At 43.3% G+C, this 23887-nt stretch overlaps 1 protein-coding gene across 4 annotated transcripts in view; it reads right to left on the minus strand.

Moving 5' to 3' along the window:
* SHROOM3 (shroom family member 3) overlaps positions 1–23887 on the minus strand; it is a 318758-nt gene that overhangs the window by 67751 nt on the left and 227120 nt on the right. For all 4 annotated transcript variants that reach the window (XM_069236827.1, XM_069236829.1, XM_069236828.1 and 1 more), the window contains 2 exons: positions 23006–23085; positions 19577–20521 (listed from right to left, as the gene is read on the minus strand). In XM_069236827.1, coding sequence (XP_069092928.1) covers positions 19577–20521; positions 23006–23085 — 1025 coding nt within the window. The remainder of the gene's footprint in view (positions 1–19576; positions 20522–23005; positions 23086–23887) is intronic.

Below are 23887 nucleotides of genomic sequence, written 5' to 3' on the forward strand. Positions count from 1 at the left end.
GCTCACAACTTAGTGAATAATGCCAATACATGGCTTCTTACGTCACTGCCCAGGCAACTATAGAACATACTATTCTCAGACTCACCTGTGCGAGGAAGTGAATGAAGTCAATATGGATCAAGCCAAAACCGTGCCCTTTATAACATACTTCATCATTGTGGGAAATGGAAAATCATGTCCTCAATGAAGCCACCACAACTCCTCTTTAAGGATGCTTTCACTGAAAGTAAACAGTTGGACATACCACTTTTCCAAAGATGCCAGGAATTACTCTGGACTCTGGAATCTATGGCACTAGAACTAAAGTGGGCGCAGTGGGCAATAAAGTGACCAACATGTCTTCCAAAGGAGAAGTAACCGGCTTCTTCTCGTACATTTCAACACCAATAAGGAGTACCTTGAAGATGTAGCAGACAAACACAACCAAAACTCAAACTGGTGACAGGAGATATTGTCCTTAAGGCACAAGCGTTTAGAAGACCCCTGCTGCTAGGCTAATATCTCTGCATATGGCATTTTGGAGAAAGCCAGTAGAGATGATGTGAGATTTTCTATAAGAACTCATCCCTATGCAAAATAATATATTTCCAGAACCACCACAATGTTAGAGAGCCCCATCAAAGATGGACAAGTTGCCCATCTACAACTGATCGTCAAGGACCAATCATCTTGTGTCAGCAACAGACCTGATTCATACTCTGGGTCACTAAGACACATGGCAGACAGTTCTGTTTCATCTATGGGTCAGCTGACTAATGTCAAAATATAGATTTTAAGAGGAAGAAGTTCCTTGCACTATACCCTCCATACCCTCAGATGAGGCACTCTGACATTTAATATGGTCTTCTGGAATAGAAGATCAACAGAATACAAAGAACCTGATAAATTTTATGACTTTCTGTATTCCCTCAGCTCGAATTCGAGGGAAGTGAGTAATTGACAAAGATGGCCAGATCAAGATCGTAAGCGGTGTGTGTTTTTGATCCCTCGCACCCTTGCGGCACTCAACAATGAAACCAGCACAAAGGCACTCAGACAAAGAGTGCCTTCACCAAGTAGTCTAGACTGACACAAGTTTTGACTGTGAAGGGGAACCACTGTTCACCTTATATCGAACTCCATTTCTGTCTCCTCCTCCTCACCCCTAATGTCCCCTTTTTAATATTTACAGATCATGCAATGCAATGAAAATTACGACATTAATGCTATATGCTCTGTCATAGCATGGAAGGAGCCGGTACCTCTGCTAACTGAAAGTTTGGTGAACTGTGTCAGACATTACTTGGTTTAATCACCACAATACATTTTAAGTTTCAGCTCCTGTGGATCCTTCAATCTAAGAAATCTGTCTGAGAGCACTTAGGGGCATATTTATACTCTGTTGGCACCGGATTTGCGTCATTTTTTTTACTCTAATTCTGTGCAAAACTAACTCCATATTTATAATTTGGCGGTAGGCCTGTCTAGCGGCAAATTTATAGAGTTACAGTCATTTTTTGGAAGTGAAAACCTACCTTGCCTTAATGAGATGCAAGGTAGGCATTCCCGTGCATAAAATAACTCTGTGGCCGAAACGCCATATTTGTACTCCCGTGCAAAAATGGTGCACGGGAGGGAGGAGAGGTCAAAAATGGTGCAAAACTTGCTTTGCCCCTTTTTTTAGCGCCTGGGTCAGGGCAGGTGTTAAGGGACCTGGGCCTATTTCCATGGTGGAACACCATGGAATAAGCCCACAGGTGCCCTGCCCAGCCCCCAGGGACACCCCCCCACACCAGAGGGACTGCGGAGGATGGGGGATCCCATCCCAGGTAAGTACAGGTAAGCATTGCATTTTATATTTTAAAGTGCCATATGGGGCCCTGAAATGGGCCCCCCTACATGGCACTGGGTGCAATGGCCATGACCAGGGGACTCTGGTCCCCTGTGCCGGTCATTGGGGTGGTGGGCACAACTCCTGTCTTTTGTAAGACAGGAATCACGTGGTATCGATGGTTTTGCATCAGAAAATGACTCTAGGCAGGTTAGAGTCATTTTTTAAAATCGAACCTGCTTAACGTCATTTTTTGGTGCAAAACCCCCTTCTTCCATAGCTCCAGCCCCACCCGACTAACGTCAATTTTTTTTTACGCTAGCCCACCCTTTGCACCGGCTTGCACCATTCCATAAATATGGTGCCTGGCTGGTACACAGAAATGGTGCAAGCCGGTGCTAAACTTTTTGGTGCAGAACTGCATTAGTGCAGTTTTGCACCAAAAAATATAAATCAGGGCCTAAATACATTCCAGTATCCCTGTAAATGGGGTTAAGGCAATATACAATCAGCTCCATTCGGTTACCCCACCCATACCATAATCAGTCTTGCTTTTTTGTCTACTGCAGCTAGTGAAGGCAGATTGAATCAGTACCTGCAGACCAGCACTATTCTGTGCAAAACTAAAAAAAAAAAATTGTGTGGCCTCCGATATTTGGCAATAGCTGCACGAAGATGCTCAATTGAATGAAAGAGGATTGTGGATATTAAATCATTTCAGAAGGATGATTATTTGATGTTAATTTCCTATGTAGGTTTTTTGTACGATGTTGAAGCATAACAGTTGTACCAAAATTGGCATTAACATAAAAGGGGATAATCAGTGTTTTTCATATGTTTTGATGGTTGAGGACTTTTAGATTTGGTTATAAATTTCAATCTCATTCCAAAAGGCTCTTTTTGTCAAATATTCCACCACTGGCATGCTGAGGCCAGTGAATGAAGGATTCCACGCTGTGTAGAAGAGAGGCAGGACTCAGAGGGTGCTACTCTGCTACACCACATTGGTTAAACTGCACTGAGCCTTTCATAATTTTCTATTGACCTGGACATTTAAAAACACACTTTAGTGTATAACAATAAATATGACTTTAAATCGTGGAAAATGGGTATAGCTCTTTTATCTATTTGCTAATTTATTTTATAATATTGATGGCTTGCTACACTTACTGCTGTTAATATCTCCCTTGCAGATCATCCGCAGTATAAGCAGCATGGGTAATCTTGGAGCAACATAGATTTCCAGGACTGCTCCTGAAAATATTCATGAATCTCTAAAATGTTGGAAATATACTAAAATCGCATGCTTAAGTCTACAATGAGTACATTTCTTGCTGTTAGGCGCCCTATGTCCAGGAGGTTTGTGACAACGATCTGATATTTGCACTCTTGATTTTTTTAGTTTTTGGGGGGCTGTTAAAGCCTCACCTTATTCTTTTTTGTATAGCCCAACCAGCACTTCACCTATTCGATTCCTCTGTCTTATCTTATTCCATACAATAGTTGCCCTTTTCTTTTGAGGCTTTTGGGAGTGACAACAGGCTTTGTGCATCTGCGACTGAGACTCCACAGCAAATTCTCCCCACCTAGCAAAGCCGCCTGTATTTGTTTTCATTATGCATGAGCACTTAATAGGAGCCACTTTAATATATTAATATATTAATTAATATATTAAAGTACATTTGAAGCAACTATGCACAAATTATGTCTGAACAGGTGGCATAAGTAATGCTCTAATGAGAAACAAATGTTCTCAGGTAGCATATTACACAGTTCTTGCTTTTTCCCGTGTGGCACAATGTGCTCTCTCTGCCAGAGGAACTACATGCCAACCTACCAATGTACTTACCTCTTCTGCCTGTTTAGTATGTGACTAACCTTATCACCTGTGTGAACTGAATAAGGCATGGCTTATTTGTGTTTTTAATTGGTTAGATGACATAGCTGTACTTTTCTCAGGATTCCTTATTTAACACAACCTTTTTTCTGTGCTATGTTGCGGGAAAACTTAAGATAAAAAAGACAGGATTCCTCTTGGCAAGGTAAACCACAGCTTTTTTACTATCGCTGCACGGAGAATAGCTATCTCCATACAGGTAAACAGCTGGTCTCTATTTGCTGCTTCACAGGCAGTCACTTATATGGTCAGTATGAACAATACAAAAGATTAATCAGGACGTTTAGCAATTACAAACTTGTTGGGAAATCACATTACCGGTGTCCTTAACCTTTAACCTGTTTCTTATACATTCTTTATTACAGGTTTAACAGGGCTTAACTAACTAACCATTCACTACTCTTGAATGCATGTGTATTTGTGTGTGTGTGCTTTATCACTCTGCTCCCAAGATCTCTTATCAGTTTTTGCATATCCTAGGCTAATTCAGTTTCCTGCACCCATTCTTCAATCACGCTTTTAATTTACTGAGGCAACATAATTCGTGCCTATGTGCTTAAAACTATAAAATCCTTTATGCTTACAAACACGGGTTTTCCTTTATCCGTGACCTTGCTGGTCATTCATTCTGTTTTCAATTGAACCCTTCACCTCTCTGACGCAAACGCAAAGTTTAGGCCTACACTGTAATTTCTTCATATTTCATTTCCTCTCCAACAGCTCCTCAAACAGAGCCTAATCCTTTCAGTGTACTGTCATAGAGCCGACTACGAGGCAGACAATATTAGACTACTTACCATAAGCCACAACAAAACTAATCAGTACCAGCTCTCAGGCAGTGCAACCGGTGCCGCTACACTAGACACCAAGGTTGGGGGGGCTCCATTTGGACTATGACTGAAATTAGCACCATTGCCAGACCATGATGTCAGTTGCCATGAAAACAAAAGATGGACAACTGTGCTCACACAGTTGTGGATAGCGTATGGCTTGGCCCGACAATAGAGGTTGTCTTATGATAGCAGCTGGGCAGCCAGCAAGCTAATTCCTGTGTGAGTCATTCATTATACATTGTAAACTGCTGTAAAAACTAACTTATGTGACTATGAATGACAATACTTTAGTACATCTGCCTCACATTATTTAATCAAATAGCAACCTGCAGGCAAAAACTAAAAGTAGATGTCAAGGAAATGGAAGTGGTCACTTATCCTGAAAGAAGACGCGGCTGGAGGATTGAACACTGACCGTGCAGACACAAGAAGGATTACTGAGCGCAGATCACACTTTATGTTGTCTCCAACTTCCCAATCCAGACTTATGTTGGATTTCTACACTTCACCTTCTATCTTGCCAGGGAGAAATTTCTCCTCTAAGACCCAACTAGTCTTTTTATTTATATATTTATAGCCTCTTGAACACCAAGATCAAACATGATATTAGAATCAATTTAAAATAGTTTTTCTTTTACCTCTCTTGGTTAGTCTTTCTATTATTGCAGATCACAGCACAATTTTAGTTGCTTGTTCTTAACCTTGTTCCCATATAGTTGTGGTAGCTGTAGGAGGCTGGACTGGCTTGTAGTGAGTACCAAGGGGTACTTACACCTTGCACCAGGCCCAGGTATCCCTTAATAGTGTATAGGGTGTCTAGCAGCTTAGGCTGATAGATAATGGTAGCTTAGCAGAGCAGCTTAGGCTGAACTAGGAGACGAGTGAAGCTCCTACAGTACCACAAGTGTCATATGCACAATATCATAAGAAAACACAATACAAAGATATACTAAAAATAAAGGTACTTTATTTTTATGACAATATGCCAAAAGTATCTCAGTGAGTACCCTCAGTATGAGGATAGCAAATATACACAAGATATATGTACACAATACCAAAATATGCAGTAATAGTATTAGAAAACAGTGCAAACAATGTATAGTTACAATAGGATGCAATGGGGACACATAGGGAAAGGGGCAACACAAACCATATACTCCAAAAGTGGAATGCGAACCACGAATGGACCCCAAACCTATGTGACCTTGTAGAGGGTCGCTGGGACTGTAAGAAAACAGTTAGGGTTAGAAAAATAGCCCACCCCAAGACCCTGAAAAGTGAGTGCAAAGTGCACTAAAGTTCCCCAAAGGACATAGAAGTCGTGATAGGGGAATTCAGCAGGAAAAACACAAACCAGCAATGCCACAACAATGGATTTCCAGTCGAGGGTACCTGTGGAACAAGGGGACCACGTCCAAAAGTCACAAGCAAGTCGGAGATGGGCAGATGCCCAGGAAATGCCAGCTGTGGGTGCAAAGAAGCTGCTACTGGACAGTAGAAGCTGAGGTTTCTGCAGGAACGACAAGGGCTAGCGACTTCCCCTTTGGAGGATGGATCCCCCACGCCGTGGAGAGTCGTGCAGAAGTGTTTTCCTGAAGAAAGACCGCCAACAAGCCTTGCTAGCTGCAAGTCGTGCGGTTAGTGTTTTTGGATGCTGCTGTGGCCCAGGAGGGACCAGGATGTCGCCAATTGCGTCTGGGGACAGAGGGAGCGTCGAGCAAGACAAGGAGCCCTCTCAGAAGCTGGCAGCACCCGCAGGAGTGCCGGAACAGGCACTACGAAGAGGAGTGAAACGGTGCTCACCCGAAGTCGCACAAAGGAGTCGCCGGAGGACAACTTAGAAAGTCGTGCAATGCAGGTTAGAGTGCCGTGGACCCAGGCTTGGCTGTGCACAAAGGATTTCCGCCGGAAGTGCACAGAGGCCGAAGTAGCTGCAAAAGTCGCAGTTCCCAGCAATGCAGTCTGGCGTGGGGAGACAAGGACTTACCTCCACTAAACTTGGACTGAAGAGTCACTGGACTGTGGGAGTCACTTGGACAGAGTTGCTGGATTCAAGGGACCTCGCTCGTCGTGCTGAGAGGAGACCCAGGGTACCGGTGATGCAGTTCTTTGGTGCCTGCGGTAGCAGGGGAAGATTCCGTCGACCCACGGGAGATTTCTTCGGAGCTTCTAGTGCAGAGAGGAGGCAGACTACCCCCACAGCATGCACCACCAGGAAAACAGTCGAGAAGGCGGCAGGATCAGCGTTACAGAGTTGCAGTAGTCGTCTTCGCTACTTTGTTGCAGTTTTGCAGGCTTCCAGCGCGGTCAGCAGTCGATTTCTTGGCAGAAGGTGAAGAGAGAGATGCAGAGGAACTCTGATGAGCTCTTGCATTCGTTATCTAAGGAAATCCCCAAAGCAGAGACCCTAATTAGCCAGAAAAGAGGGTTTGGCTACTTAGGAGAGAAGATAGGCTAGCAACATCTGAAGGAGCCTATCAGAAGGAGTCTCTGACGTCACCTGCTGGCCCTGGCCACTCAGAGCAGTCCAGTGTGCCAGCAGCACCTCTGTTTCCAAGATGGCAGAGGTCTGGAGCACACTGGAGGAGCTCTGGGCACCTCCCAGGGGAGGTGCAGGTCAGGGGAGTGGTCACTCCCCTTTCCTTTGTCCAGTTTCGCGCCAGAGCAGGGCTAAGGGGTCCCTGAACCGGTGTAGACTGGCTTATGCAGAAATGGGCACCATCTGTGCCCATGAAAGCATTTCCAGAGGCTGGGGGAGGCTACTCCTCCCCAGCCCTGACACCTTTTTCCAAAGGGAGAGGGTGTAACACCCTCTCTCTGAGGAAGTCCTTTGTTCTGCCATCCTGGGCCAAGCCTGGCTGGACCCCAGGAGGGCAGAAGCCTGTCTGAGGGGTTGGCAGCAGCAGCAGCTGCAGTGAAACCCTGGGAAAGGCAGTTTGGCAGTACCAGGGTCTGAGCTAAAGACCCGTGGGATCATGGGATTGTGCCAACTATGCCAGGATGGCATAGAGGGGGCAATTCCATGATCATAGACATGTTACATGGCCATATTCGGAGTTACCATTGTGAAGCTACACATAGGTAGTGACCTATGTGTAGTGCACGCGTGTAATGGTGTCCCCGCACTCACAAAGTCTGGGGAATTTGCCCTGAACAATGTGGGGGCACCTTGGCTAGTGCCAGGGTGCCCACACACTAAGTAACTTTGCACCTAACCTTTACCAGGTAAAGGATAGACATATAGGTGACTTATAAGTTATTTAAGTGCAGTGGTAAATGGCTGTGAAATAACGTGGACGTTATTTCACTCAGGCTGCAGTGGCAGGCCTGTGTAAGAATTGTCAGAGCTCCCTATGGGTGGCAAAAGAAATGCTGCAGCCCATAGGGATCTCCTGGAACCCCAATACCCTGGGTACCTCAGTACCACATACTAGGGAATTATAAGGGTGTTCCAGTATGCCAATCTGAATTGGTAAAATTGCTCACTAGCCTGTTAGTGACAATTTGAAAGAAATGAGAGAGCATAACCACTGAGGTTCTGGTTAGCAGAGCCTCAGTGAGACAGTTAGGCATCACACAGGGAACACATACCTATAGGTCACAAACTTATGAGCACTGGGGTCCTGGCTAGCAGGGTCCCAGTGACACATAACAAACATACTGAAAACATAGGGTTTTCACTATGAGCCCTGGGTCCTGGCTAGCAGGATACCAGTGAGCCAGTGAAAACACCCTGACATACACTCACAAACAGGCCAAAAGTGGAGGTAACAAGGCTAGAAAGAGGCTACTTTCTCACAGTAGCACACAGCCGCAGACATGTTTCACAAAACTACTGTTTTAATTTAGCTTCACGGGGTGTTACACCAGGCAATTATCACCTACATATCTACATCAACTTATTACTTAGTAATCCTTAATGTTTCTTTATTTTCTTTTTGTTTGTTCCTTACTTATTTGTAATTTGATGCTTTGTTTTTTTGCCTCTTTTCTTTTCTTTCCTTTCCTTTTCTCTTTCATTCTATTATTTTCAATCCTGGTTCTTTTACCTATTGTGAATAATGTTGTCATTTTGCCCATTATTTACATGTGATGAATGCTATCTGCTGCTTCAGCCTTGAAAAAGTCCCAGGCTTTGCTGCCACTGGGGCAGACGTGTTGGCTGTGTTGGTTATATGTTCCTTAACTGTAATTATATGAGGTGACAAACACAGATTATACGAAATGTGTCTTGAATAAATAGTTAGATATTATATGGATTATCTCAGTGACTTTCCTTTTTGAAGTTGATGTCAGGGATACTTTATAGACTTTTTTCTTTGGCTGACTTGAATCAAGTGATTATGGAATTAATTTGGAAATCAGAGTGAATGACACTAATTTTTGTTATGCACTGTCATCTCATCTATCCACAGAAAAAAGAGGCACACAGCTCAGCACTGATCCAGCGCAACCTTTCATAATAAGGCCCAGGTAAGATGCTACTATAGCCAAAAGCTTTGTTTGGCAGTGGTTTCCTTTCATACTTTTCTTTTGAGCCTGGGTTCCCCTTCTGAAGTTACTTTTTGACAAAGGGGCTGCTTTGTGCCCTCGCCTTTTGAGTAGTTCCGGTGTGCTGGGTCACTAAAATGGTAGTCCACACATGTGGTATGAGAAGGAGCAAAGGCCTGCTCATTCTCAGACGAGGCCCAGCTCCTGCTGCCCAAGCGCCGCTGGAGCGCTCAGTCATATCACAATACAACTCCCTCCCAGCACAAGCAGCTTAGAATACAGGGCATTCACCGCTACACAGAACAAGAATGGTGCAGGGAAAGAAATAATCTGCAAAACGAGAAGTTCAGATTAATTTAAAGAAAACGAACGGAAGTGCACCTGCTCCTAACACTGCTTGATCTGGACTTCAGAAAGCGTATTTCTAAGACAGCAAAATGTACACAAATTGAGGAAATATAATAGGCATGTCCCGTTTAGGATTCTAAAGACAGGAGGATAGGTAGAAAATGCAAGCAGCATTAGCTACAAAAAAAAGTCGTTAATCATGTTTTAGTAGATGCAGGCTGTAAGATCCCTACCAGTTAATTAGATAGTGGCATAATTATTTTTAAATCTTTTGAAACTGAAACATTACATAGCAAGGTGCGCGGTGCTCTCTTATAGCGCTCGCTAAGGTCGCCTCCTGACTGTAAAGCACAACAGCAGCTACATCATTTAGTGATGAACCTGCTGTTTGGTTTTACTTGCTCGTTGTAATTCACCTAGTGTTCCAAACTGTGTCAGTTCATAGAGGTGAGGGGGTCATAAAAGATGTTACTCTGCTTGAAGGATTATGCAACTGATCATGGGAAAATGCAGCGTTAAGTCACGGATTCCTCCAGCTGCCTGAGACACACAAAGGGTGGGGGCGGGTGGGTTTAACACAACTGAGAAAAAAGCCTCCTGGGTGGAGAACACGCCATTGGGTGTATGGTATCCAAACACTCCAAAGCTTACAGTTTTAGCCCACCACATGATGGACTAAAAATGTAACACTTATAAACGTGCATGGGCAACTAGGCTCGGTTTACAATAAAAGACACACTAAGTTTGTTTTATCACTTGCTTGGGCTGAAACTAATAAAACCCACATAGTGATGGGTCACCATACAGCTGAGCCTCTAAATTTCGCTAATTAAGTAATTTGCAACAGCAGCTGGTCACCACTCCAGTGGGGTCCTACATCCCAATCCGTCTCCTGATTAACAAAGATCTGTGAGTGCTATTTCACTAAGAAGGGGCAGTGCCCACAGGAAAGAAGCAAATCATTCAGTGTGCCTCAATGCAGATCAATGCACGTTTTGCACCCAGTAAATGAGGTTTATTCTTAATAAGGAAATTTTTATGAAAACAGCCTAAAAATATATAACCCATATCTCAAATAATGTTCCAAAAATGTTGTAAATTATGAAGCCTTCTACTAACAGCAGGCGGCAAAGTGTTTTCCGAAGTTTCTTTTTATCTGCTCCTAGAAATAGCTGTGTATCATTAAGTAATAATTCCCTCAAAGGAAAATTACTTCTATGGACCCAGATATTATCTATGTTCCTGTCGCACGCTTGAAAACTCTTTTGAAAAAATTGTTTAAAAAAGTTAGATTACGAAGACACACAGCGTCCTCTGGAGACACGCAACTGCCCAAGTCATGCCAAAGGCCGGGCCCGCCCAACCACAGAGCATATGATATGGTTTGAGTCACCTGGATAGCTTGAGAGATGTTCTTATGACAACAGTTCTCCATGAAGTGTTAGAAGATTCCCATACAGGACACAAAAGAGATGCAGTGGCGCTGATACAATCTCTGCACAAAGAGTTGCGGCAGCAAACTGTATCTAAGCTAGGGTGACCAGACGTCCCGGATTTTTCCGGACAGTCCTGGTTTTTAGAGGGCAGTCCCGGTGTCCCGACGCTTCTCTTAATTTTAAACAATTGTCCCGGTTTTTGGGACAAAGGTCAGGTCATTACATAAATGTCCAGGTTTTTGGGTCAAAGGTCAGATAATCTAGGAAAGCATAAATTCAAGGTGTGCTCTTCTTTAACAGACCCTACAAATTATGCATTAATTAAAGTAATGTATCTCTTACTGTCAGGCAACACAGTCCCCTGTCTGTTCCCAGCAGAGAGACGAGTGGGGAGCAGAGTGAGGTGGGTGAGGGCAGGTTGGGGGTGCAGGGTTGGAGGTCAAGCCATAGCTAATTTTATATGAGTAGTCTTGTAAGCGTGTGTGTGTGTGTGTGTGTGTGTGTGTGTATATATATATATATATATATATATGGAAAATGTCACTTATCCAGTATACATCTGTTCGTAGCATGTTCTGCTGCAGATTCTCATGCTGTGCATATGGATTCTGACAACTAGTGTTGGGCTCGGAGTGTTACAAGTTGTTTTTCTTCGAAGAAGTCTTTTAGAGTCACGGGATCGAGTGACTCCTCCTCTTCGGTTCCATTGCGCATGGGCATCGACTTCATTGTTAGATTATTTTCCCGCAGAGGGTAAAGGAAGGAGTGATAGAGTATATAGATATAAAACAAGAGATGTCCATGCAAATGTAAATGTATATACAAATGTGTTAACTTAAACAACTACAGAACATGCCACGAACAGATGTACACTGGGTTAGTGACATTTTCCGTTTAATAGCATGTGTAGCTGCAGACACACATGCTGTGCATTGAGTACAAAGCAGTTTATTCTCCCAAAAAATAGTGGTGGCTAGCCTGTAGGAGTTGAAGTTGTTCGAAATAATGTTCTTAGAACAGCTTGACCTACTGTGGCTTGTTGTTGTGATAATAAGTCTACAAAGTAGTGTTTAGTATATCGGGTGTTGACCATGACCACTGCTTTACATATTTCAGCATTTGGTATATTCCCTAAAAAAGACATTCTTGCACCTTTCTATGAGGTAGAATGTGCTTTGGGAGTAATTAAAAGCTGTCTTTTTTCCTTGATATAGCATGTTTGGATGCACCTTACAATCCATCTTGCTAAACCTTGTTTTGATATAGGATTGCCTGTATGTGGTTGTTGGAAAGGTACAAGGAGTTGTTTAGTCTTTCTAAATGGTTTAGTTCTGTCTACATAGTACATTGAAGCTCTTTTGACGTCCAATGTATGTAGAGCTCTTTCTGCCACAGAATCTGGCTGTGGAAAGAAGACTGGCAGTTCCACTGTCTGATTTAAATTAGACAAGTGACACAACGTTTGGTAGAAACTTTGGATTTGTTCTTAGTACAACTTTATGTTTGTGTACTTGGACGAAACGTTCTTCAAGAGTAAAAGCTTGGATTTCACTTACTCTTCTTAAAGAAGTGATTGCATCTAGGAAGGCAACTTTCCATGTCAGAAATTAAATTTGACACAAGTGCATTGGCTCAAAAGGTCGACCCCTAAGTCTTGTAAGCAATATATTCAGATTCCAAGATGGATTTGGTGGTGTTCTGGGTGGAATGATGTGTTTTAAGCCTTCCATGAAAGCTTTAATGATATGAACTCTAAATAAAGAGCTATGTTGTATATTTTGTAAATGTGCAGAAATTGCAGTAAGATGTATTTTTATTGAGGAAAATGCTAAATTAGATTTTTGTAAATGAAGTAAATAGCATACAATATATTGTATTGATGCTGTAAGAGGGTCTATATTTTTAGATTGACAGTAATATACAAAACGTTTCCATTTGTTTGCATAGCACTGTCTAGTAGTGGGTTTTCTTGCTTTTTTTAATAACTTCCATACATTCTGATGGGAGTTGTAAATATCCAAACTCTATGACCTCAGGAGTCAAATTGCTAGGTTGAGTGCTTTGGGATTTGGATGTCTGATTTGACCTCTGTTTTGTGTCAACAGATCTGGTATGCATGGGAGTTAGGAGTGCGGTACTATAGATAGATCTAGTAATGTTGTGTACCACGGCTGACATGCCCATGTTGGTGCTATGAGTATCATGTTGAGTGAAGTTTGATGCAACTTGTTGACTAGAAACAGAAGGAGTGGGAGAGGGGGTGAAGCGTACCCAAATATCCCTGACCAATTGATCCATAGAGCATTGCCCTTGCACAGGGGATGTAGGTGTCTGAATGTGAAGTTTAGGCATTTTGTGTTTTCGCTTTTACAAACAGGTCTATGTTTGGTGTTTCCAACTTTTGAAAGTACTTTTGAAGTACATGAGGATGAATCTCCAATTCGTGAGTTTGTTGGTGATTTCTGCTGAGGAAACCTGCCACTTGACTGTCTATCCCTGGGATGTACTGTGCTAATAGATGAATTTGGTTGTGGATTGCCCATTTCCAATTTGTTTGGGCTAGAAGGGACAGTTTGGATCAATGTGTCCCTCCCTGTTTGTTAAGATAATACATGGTTGTCATATTGTCTGTTTTGATAAGAACATTCTTCTGTGTGAGAAGAGGTTGAAAAGCTTTGAGTGCTAGAAAGACAGCTAATAACTTCAAGTGGTTTATGTGTAGCTGTTTCTGTTTGACATCCCATTGTCCTTGAATGTTGTGATTGTTTAGGTGAGCTCCCCAACCAATCATTGATGCATCTGTTGTAAGTATGGTCTGAGGCACAGGGTCTTGAAATGACCGCCCTTTGATTAGATTGGTAGAATTCCACCAATGAAGGGACATATATGTTTGGCGGTCTATCAACACTAGATCTTGGAGTTGACCGTGTGCCTGTGACCATTGTTGTGCAAGCACTGTTGTAAGGGCCGCATGTTTAATCTTGTGTGAGGAACACTCGCAGTGCAGGATGCCATCATTCCTAGAATTGTCATGACAAATCTTACAGTGTATTGTTGATTTGGTTGTATTTGTGGAATTAGATTTTGGAAAGCTTGTATCCTTTGTGTGTTTGGATATGCTAGAGCTTGTTGAGTATTTAGTATCGCACCTAAATACGGTTGTAGTTGTGATTTTTGGTAGTTTATTGAGAAACCTAGTGTGTGTAAGGTTTGTATTACATAACGTGTATGATTTTGGCATTGGGTACGACTGATTGATTTTATTAGTCAATCCTCTAGATATGGAAAGACATGTATATGGTGTCTTCTTAGGTAAGCTGCCACTACTGCCAAGCACTTTGTGAATACCCTTGGCGCTGTTGTTATTCCAAAGGGTAAGACTTTGAATTGGTAGTATTTTTCCTGAATGACAAACCTGAGGTATTTTCTGTGGGCAGGATGGATGGGTATGTGGAAATACACATTCTTGAGGTCTAAAGCTGTCATAAAATCTTGTTTTTGTAGCAGTGGGATAACATCCTGTAAAGTTACCATGTGAAAATGTTCTGACAGGATGTAAAGATTGAGGGGCCTGAGGTCTAATATTGGCCTGGGGGTGCCATATTGTTTGGGAATTAGAAAGTATAGTGAATAAACTCCTGTTCCTATCTGAGACTGTGGAACTAGCTCTATTGCTTGTTTGAGTAGTAGAAAATGGACCTCTTCTTGTAACAGAATTGTGTGTTCTGTGGTTAGCTTGTGAAACCTTGGTGGAATAGTTGGAGGAGTCTTTAGCAATTCTAGGCAATAACCATTGCAGATAATTGACAACACCCAGTTGTCTGTGGTGATATTTTGCCAATGTGTGTGGAAGTGCTGTAGTCTTCCTCCCACAGGAGAGATGTGGAGTGGAAGGGAGTGAGGGAAGTCACTGTTTTGGGTGTGTTTCAGGCTGCTTAGAGGTCTCTGGAATTTTCCCCTATTTCTGGAGTATTGTCCTCTATATGTACCTCTAAATCCACCTCGTTGGTACTGTGTTTGGTAGGCTGGTTTTGTTTGGGGGGTTGATGCCTCTGAGAGCTGTGGTCTGAAACTACCTCGAAATTGAGGTTTACGAAATAACCCTCTATATGGTGTAGAATAGAGTGCACCCATTGCTTTAGCTGTGTCTGAGTCTTTTCGTAGCTTTTCTATTGTTGTGTCTACCTCTGGCCCAAAAATATGTTTTTTATTGAAGGGCATGTTTTACACAGCCTGTTGTATTTCTGGCTTGAATCCAGAAGATCAGAGTCATGCATGTCTACGAACAGTGACTGCTGTGTTGACACTCCTTGAAGCTGTATATGCTGCATCTAGGGCAGACCTTATTTGGTTATTTGTGAAAGCTTGCCCTTCTTCCACTACATGTTGAGCCCTTTTTGATGTTCTTTGGGGAGATGTCGTATTATATCTTGCATCTCGTCCCAATGGGCTCTATGATAACGAGGTAGTAGTGCTTGTGAGTTTGCCGCTTGGGATGCAACCCTTTTCCCCGCAGCATCGAATTTCCTGCTTTCCTTATCAGGAAGGGGTGCATCTCCTGAGGACTGATTATTTGCTCTCATCCTGGCGGCATTTACCACAATAGAATCAGGTGGTATCTGATGGGTGATATATTCAGGGTCAGAAGGTGCAGGTTTGTACTTCTTTTCTATTCTAGGTGTTATAATGCGTGCTTTTACCGGCTCGTCAAAAATTTGATCTGCATGTTTTACCATGCCTGGGAGCATGGGGAGGCATTGGTATCTACTGTAGAATGAGCTGAGAATAATGTGTTGAATAAAAAATCCTATTCTAATGGTTCTGTATGCATTGTAACCCCATGATAGGCTGCAGTCCTAGCTATGACCTGGCTCTATACAGTAGTATCCTCAGATGGTGATGGTTTAGAGGGGTAGCTGTCTGGATCGTTGCTCGGGATGGGATCAGGGTCATAAATATCCCATGGATCAACAGTGTCCTGTTGTGAGTCAGAGGAATGAGTTGGCAAATGCATTGGTGTAGGGCTGCTGTGAGGAGAGCTAGGTAGGTGCGAGAATGAGGAGGAGAATGAGGAGAAGACTGAGGAGGTGCTGGCTTCTCTTTCTGTTTTGGCACCTTAGCTGGGGGCTGCATAGTGTCCAATTTGTCCTGAAATGCTAGCTTCCTCTTTGTTTTTAAAGTAGGCGCTGTGATAATTCCCCCTGCTTCTTTATGGATGTGGATACTAGACTGCCTCTCATCCATAATTTGAAGTATTGGTTCGACCTCTGACTCCTCCTCAGAGGTTTTGTGGCTTTCTTTAAGTCTTTTAGAACGTCCATGTTCCTCTGTATATGCTGTTTTTTTCGGCTCTGAAATGCGTTTTTTCGGGATCGAAAAGGATGAGGAAGGTCTTGGCTCCGAAACAGGTTTTCTTATTTTCGACTCCAAAAATGGCTGTTTACTGGAGTCTGAGATGGAGCTTTTTGTTGACTCTGAGGTTTTCGGAGGGGTGGCCTTTTTCGGTGCCGAACTGGGGGGTCGGTCACCAACAGTCTTTTTTTCGGGCTGAGCCATGGCCTTCCGGCAGTGGCGTACCCAAGGCCTTCTGTTTTTTCTTATGTGAGGGTGCAGGGGCAGACGTACTCATATGCAGGGCGGCTGTGACGGGTCTGTCTTCCTCAGGTTCTTGCTGACTCCGAATCTCGGACTGAGACCGCTGTCTGCAGTAGTTCCTCTTCTACGTCGAAATGTTCTCCACTCTTGGACGCCATTTTGAGCCTTCTTTCTCTTCTGTCTCTTAGAGTCTTTTTCGATCGGAAGGATCGACAGGCCTCGCAGTTTTCCTCCCGATGGTCTGGAGAAAGGCAGAGGTTGCAAACCAGATGCTGGTCTGTGTATGGGTACTTCGTGTGGCACCGAGGGCAGAAATGGAATGGAGTCCGTTCCAGGTGGCTCTCCACGCGGTCGGCCTGAATAGGCCCGAATTGGGCGCATGCGCCCCGAAGGGCGAACAGAGTTGTTTCCCGACGGTAACTGCTGTGTCGATTGAAGAATATTAATGCGATTGATACAATACCAACGAAAAGAATGTTTTGCAAAGTTTTCCGAATCTAAATCTTGGAGCAAGAGGAAACACGTCCGAACCAGACGGCGGAAAGAAAACAATCTAACAATGGAGTCGATGCCCATGCACAATGGAACCGAAGAGGAGGAGTCACTTGATCCTGTGACTCTAAAAGACTTCTTTGAAGAAAAACAACTTGTAATACTCTGAGACCAACACTAGATGTCGGAATCCGTATGCACAGACTGTGTAACTGCAGCTATACATGCCATCGAACATATATATATATATATATATGTAAATACACATGTATAGGTACACATTCACAAAGCTGCACAATAAAACGGGACATGCCAGATGTAAAATTGAGTGTAAAGTCTTTAGTCCTTCTTTTATGTCTGACCTGTCCCAGTTTTTGCTCCTCAAAATCTGGTCACCCTAATCTAAGCTGATAATCTGCTGAAACATGCCAGTGAATATACTTATAGCAGAGTGATTGTAATGATTAGAGCAGTTTACAGCTTTGCAGACGTCAACAACTATGACACGACTCAGGAAGGCCAGGACAATGGCCCAGTTCAATTTTAACAACAAAGCAGAAAGCATCACACAGGGCACATGATAGGATATACTAAAGCTGTGGGATTTTTTATTGAAACACATTCTTCTTACTGCAAGAGCATACTTTTAGTTAATCAGGTGGTATCTCTGCTAGATAACCCTGGTTGGAAGTGCTCATTTCAGCTGCAGGACAATAACATGCAACACTTTACTGCGTTCAGAGTGAAAAAGAGGGAAGCTCGGCCTCTTTTCTTTTTTTATGCACACATAGGTAAGAGATGCATGTCAGATTCAGCCAATTTAGAAAACTTTAGACTCACAAAGAAAAGTGGCTTTATTCCTAACTCAAAAAGTGTCTGTTAATATACCTAACGTGATGCTTCTGGAATTCCACTTGGCAAACGGTTGAGATCCTCATGTTCCACGTCAAGTGAAATTGAGCTGCAGAACCCTGAATGTGAACAGCTTCCTTGTGCACCAAATAGCAGATCAAGTGATTCCACAAGTGAGACTTTCTAATAGCACCATCTGGTAATAAGACTCCAATGCCGTGCTCTGTGTTTACATACCTCCCCAATGGGGTGAAGCTGCATCACGAGCTAGACACTGGAAAACAAAGTGTCGAAGCCTCAGAGATCCTACAGATTTTTCAAAGAAGGACATTAACAGTAGATATTGGGTGTACACGTCGGTTGTAAAGCCTAATCTTTTTGGATGAAAAGTGCAGCTAAGTTTAAAGAAGTAGGGGACACTCGCTAGCAAACTTAAGAACACTCTGGAAATATCTACATGAAACATAATACACAGCAGGAACTTTCTATTCCCCTCAAAATAATCCCAAAAGCAAGAAACTTTGGGGCATATTTATGAGCCTCTAGAGCCACCTGAGCGTCACTTTTCGTGACGCCCCAATGGCGCTATGCCCTGCGCCGTATTTACCTTTTTGTGGCTTAACGCTACCTTGTAAATTCACCCACTTCGCATGCAGCCCTTTGCATGGAAGGGGCATGCAATGGGTGTTGCTGTGGGCGTGCCACAGCAACACCCACTGCATTTTGACGCTGCCTCAGATTTACGAGTTTTTGTAAACCTGAGGCAGCGCCAAAATTTAACGCCACCTCAGTAGTGGCGATAGCAAGGTGCAACAAGGAGGAATACACTTATTCCTCCTCTTTTTTGGCTTTTTCTATGTGTGCTGTATTCTGCAGCATGCATAGAAAGACCAAAATGCCAGATATGATTGTTTATGTGCGGGAAGATGTCCCTTCCTGCACATAAACAATAATTTCAAAATGACGCTTTGGCACTTCTGTATGTGCTGCAACAGAAGTACCAAATCGTCATTAGTGATTGTGACACCTTCCCACACATAAACAATCACACCCCTCAATGCAGAGATCCTTGCACAATGGTGCAAGGATGCCTGCTTTGGTGCTGGTAGCTAAATTTAGCACCAGTGCAGGGGACAACAGAAGGGTGCACCGTATTCAATTAAATACAGCGCATACCTGTGTTGTGAAAATGACGGAGCACAGCGCTGCCACTTTTGGCACAGTGTTGCGCTCCGTCATTTTCTTCTAAATATGGGCCTTTATCTATTGGAACCATAAGAAAATCAAATCATGCTAAGAACAGAGCTTTTTTAGTAGCTGAAGATCTGGTGTTGCAGTATGCTGCAAGTGTCACTGCCACTCACATTTAGTGGAGTGTTCATGCATCAATTTGTTTTTCCTCGCCATCGTTTTAGAAAAGGTAGTTTGGGTGACTGTTAAATAATGTATGGGTTCATTAAAAGAAAATCATAACAAGGTAGTGGATTACATTATGTAGTCATTTGATCAGCTGGTATCTGTAAGTACTACAGTAATTATCACAATGCTTTTTCTTTCAAGGAGTCAAAGAATTATGCTCTGCTACATGATGTCCAGCTATATGAATGTATTAAAAGAAAACACTCAGACTACACTAAATTCATTACTACTGTGTGTGCAGTTTAAGACAATGTATACCTACCAATACACCATACCCAGCAATCCAGTGAAACTTCTCTTCTGTCATTTGAAAACACACAAATGAAGACCAAAATGCTAGCAACAATAACATCTTCGGTTTCATAAAGTAGGGAATTGCTTGTTATTTCTTAGTTAGGCTTACCATGTTGTGATTCCCTTCTTCATTCCCACTCGTTTTTCCTCGATTTGCACTTCTTCATCGCCGACTTCAGGAGGAGGAATAGGGATTTCTTCTAAGTTGCTAGAAAACTCCCGCTCCTCCAACAATAGAGCAGGCGGTGGAGGTGAGGGAGGCCGCAGCGGATGTTCAAATGTAGACTTTGTTGCAGCAACCTCTGTCTCTGTGACAAACACCTCATCATCTTCATCATCTTGGTGAAGCAATGGTGGTGTTGTTAGTAGGCAGGACTCGGATATCCGCAATGATATCTTCCCACGAGAAGGCGAAGGGCCAAGGGAAGTCTCTGTATCAGAGGAACTGCTACTCTGTGTCCCAAGACTCTGCCATCTTGGAACAAACTTATGCCCATCAATTGAACTACATAATGGGTTCTTTGGAAGATTATCTTCGTTTACTGAATAAGCCCATTTAATTTTTGGTGGAGGGGGCCTCTGTGGTGGAGGAGGCTTCTTCTTTGTCTTCTCCTCTTTTAAGCTTTCAGGGGAGATAACATCATGAGACTGCAAGCCTACTGGAATGGTCTGCATATTGAATTGCGAGGAAGTGGCAGAGGTCTTCTCAGGCTGTTCATGTATCAAGAATTCTCCTTTCACTGTCAGCCTAGTTGGAGGATGTGTGGAGTAGTCTGATGTAGTGTGGTCATAGTCAGCTGACCTCGCATCACCATGACAGTGGCTAGGACTCAGCTTCCTTCTGGTGAGATAGCTGGGCTGTTCACCCGACTGACTAATTCCTGTAGTTCTGTCAGAGCATAGGGTTTCCGAAGGCCTACGGCTGGGTCTCTGGGAGGGAAGTCCATTCTCTGACTGAAGCTTATTCTCACTTTTGCTGGGGCTCGATTGACAGCAGTGATGTGTGGGTGATGGTGTCATTTCTATGTGACTTCTGTCTTCACGTACAAATAAGCTAAAACAAATGAAGTAAAAAATAGATGAAAACACAGCAAGAATTTTTTTTTACGCGACTTAGAAAAACATATGCAAAGTATTTAAAGCAACATATTCAGCTACTGTTTGGAAACTCTTCTGGTACTAATCACCAAAAGACAAACTGCAGTTATCTCACAAAAAGGTCTCATTAGGACAGTGTGATTCAGATAACAGGGTTTCAACACAAATAAAAAGAGAGTTATTTGAGGGTATGAGGTTAATGAAGACTGCCTGTTGCACAGATTGCAGTACAGTGCTTTTTGACAAAGCTGAAGTCAAACAGCACAGCCAACTATTCAGCGGATATCCAGGTCAATGCATCATTTCTTCAGCTCCAGTTAACTTTTTGTTGCTTCTACTGGCCTAATGGGATGCCTGTAAATCCAAAATATCAAGACAGCAGCCACTGAAAAGCAAATGTGGCATCCTGACAAATAGCATTTCCCCCACCCAACTAATCCTGGCACTAACTTAAGTTAAAGCCAATGCCGCAGGACAATTTAGAACTATCACTGTCACCCCTGTAGAAGGTTCTGTACCACTATCACTTAGGACAGATAAAGAAAGCACTGCCATGCAACATGTACTGCATCATTTAGTTTCCTTTTTTGTATATACTGAGTCGAGGGTAAATCTATTAGAAAATTTCCTCAAAATTCCCTTTGAATTAATAATCAACTGTGATCAAACTTGCTTTAGTGAGTAGTTTATACGACAGTACTACTGCGTGTTGAGCGTAATGCTTTGACAGGGAATGTGTAAGACGGATATAGGGCCCAAATCGAAGGAACCGAGCATCCTGTGCAAAGAACTCTACACTGGCTATTCATGTTGAATGGGGTTACACTTAACACTGGGTGCATGGATTAAATAAGCTAGTAAAAAGCAGTCTTCCAACCCAAATTACTCCACACGCCCGAAATAAAGCTTTGTGATCCGCACAAAAAATGTGTGGTCCTCGGGTTGAGACCTGTTTCACATGGAAACAGATTTTCTTCAGTCCTGAGAGGAGTGAAACTGTCCCCAGTGCCTAGAGACCACTGAAGCGATGTGAAAGGCAGTAGGCAGTGGCGGGCAGCAGCTTTAGGAGGGAGGGGGGCGGGCGGTCATACACACACACACACACACTCATTCTTTCACACACAGACACTCACGCACGCACATGCATTAACAACACTCATACCATTTAAACACGCACCCACGCACCAAACATTCATTTTAAAACATCACACACACTCATTCTTTCACACACGCACGCACATCCATTAACAACATTCATACCATTCAAACATGCACGCACGCACCAAGCATTCAATTTGAAACTTCACACACATACAGAGACACACTTACCTTCGGCCTCCAGGTCCCAGGAGGGTTGGGACTGCTGCCTTCCCTCCCAATGAGGGAAGGCAGCAGTCCCAGCCTCGTCACACAGTGGGATGGGGTCAGTGGGACTGCTGACCCCACCCCACTCTGTGACGAAGTGTCACTGATTGACACTCGCCCTGGGCACTTCAGGGCTTAAACAGAAGCGCCCAGGGAGAGTGTCAATTGGTGACGCTTTCCTTGTCACCCAGGGGAGGGCCTCGAGGCACCTTTGCTGGGCTGAGGAGGTCACGCCCATAGGAGCTGTGATCTCCTCAGCCCAGCAAAGTTCAGCGCAGGCAGCCAGGAGTCTGCGCAAATCGTGCATGTCTGCTCCTAGCTGCCTGACCTGAACATGAATAGTGTCTGTCAGGCTGACCTTTGTTCAGCCTGACAGACACTCTTCATGGGGGGCAAAAGGTGGGGGGGTGTGGCCCCTCTGCCCTAAAGGACGGGCCGCCACTGGCAGTAGGCATGCATTTCGTAAAGTGCATGCTCTGACCCTAAGCGTCAATGAATACATTGCCGTAGAACACATGAGCATTATTGTGAAGTGCAACCTACATACATCATTGCACACGTGGATCACCACAATTCCAGGAACCTAGCTACACAGACTCTATGAGCAAGAGCACAGGTACTCATGCTCACAGACACCACTCGGGCAACAGGCACCTACGCAAACCCTTCACCAGAGGCGCTAATGTCAAAAGTGATTGTTAAGCTCCCTGCTAATTTATCGGCTGCACTCTTATTGAATTAGCTTATGTAAATAACACCTACAGGTTAGACCACTTGTACAACAGATGAACTAAGCATCTAATCTTTACAGAATGGGTAGCTCTGAAGCCTAGCAGCCTAGCGGGTTCCCTAAACTATAATTTCCCGTGAATAGCTTTACGTGGAGCTCAGGAAACTCCGAGTGGACTTTAACTAGAAATATAAATAAATATTAAAGCATTAGAATATAAAAATAACTATGAATAGTAATAAAAACCCTAACATTATTTATAAAAATACATGTGAATATGAATATTGATATAAATATGAAGTAAATTACATATACAAACATGAATGTAGATGTGGAGTAACATACCTAGTTTCTGTGCCGATCAAATTATTACGATCCTTTGCCACGAGACTAGATACATGGACTTCTTTTCCCACAGTCAAGTCCTTGAAAACAAACAGGAAATCTGGTTACAGTTAAACACTTCAACTCATGAGCACTATTTCAAACCCCTTTTTGCCACAATATGATCTTGAAAATAGTCCCCAGAGTCTTGGGCTTCCTATGCAAACATTTGTCAAGAATAACAAGTTACTTACCTTTGGTAACGCTCTTCCTGGTGGATACTCTATCTAACCCAAGGTTCCTCATGTTAGAATTTTCCCCAGGCACTAGACTGAATCTGGAAACTTCTCAACAGCACATGGACTGCTTGGTTCCATACTACCCCAGACTTTACAGGACAGATCCACATATAAGCACCACTCCTGCGCACTGACATCAGTTTATTGTTTTTCCTTTTAACACTCTCAGATGCGGAGCGTGAGCAATTGTTGGTACCTTGGGACTTTTTTAGATGTTAAACGAGGTCACGCCACAGAACAGGTGACATCAGAGGTCAGTGAGAAATCTGTGGTTGCAGCTAGTATCCACCAGAAAGTGCGTAAACAAAGGAAAAGCACTGGATGGTTACTTCTAACCACAGATTTCTCACCTTAGGATAGATACCAAAGCAGTAATTCCTCAAGTGGAGGGTCTGTCAAGTGGCCTCAAAACAAAAAAGTCCAGAGTGACCGAGAGGAGAAAGACCCCCTACTACCAGACCTGTTTATCAAGACAGAAGAGCTTTGTGAATGTGTGCACTGATGCTCACATTGCAGCCTAGAAAATGTGAAGGACAGGTACTCCATGAGCCAACGCAACCTTAGCGGCCTTAGCACTGTTAGAATGGCCTCTCAGACGTTCTGG

The sequence above is a fragment of the Pleurodeles waltl genome, chromosome 1_2 (genome assembly GCF_031143425.1).
Source record: "Pleurodeles waltl isolate 20211129_DDA chromosome 1_2, aPleWal1.hap1.20221129, whole genome shotgun sequence".
NCBI classification, from domain to species: Eukaryota; Metazoa; Chordata; class Amphibia; order Caudata; family Salamandridae; genus Pleurodeles; species Pleurodeles waltl.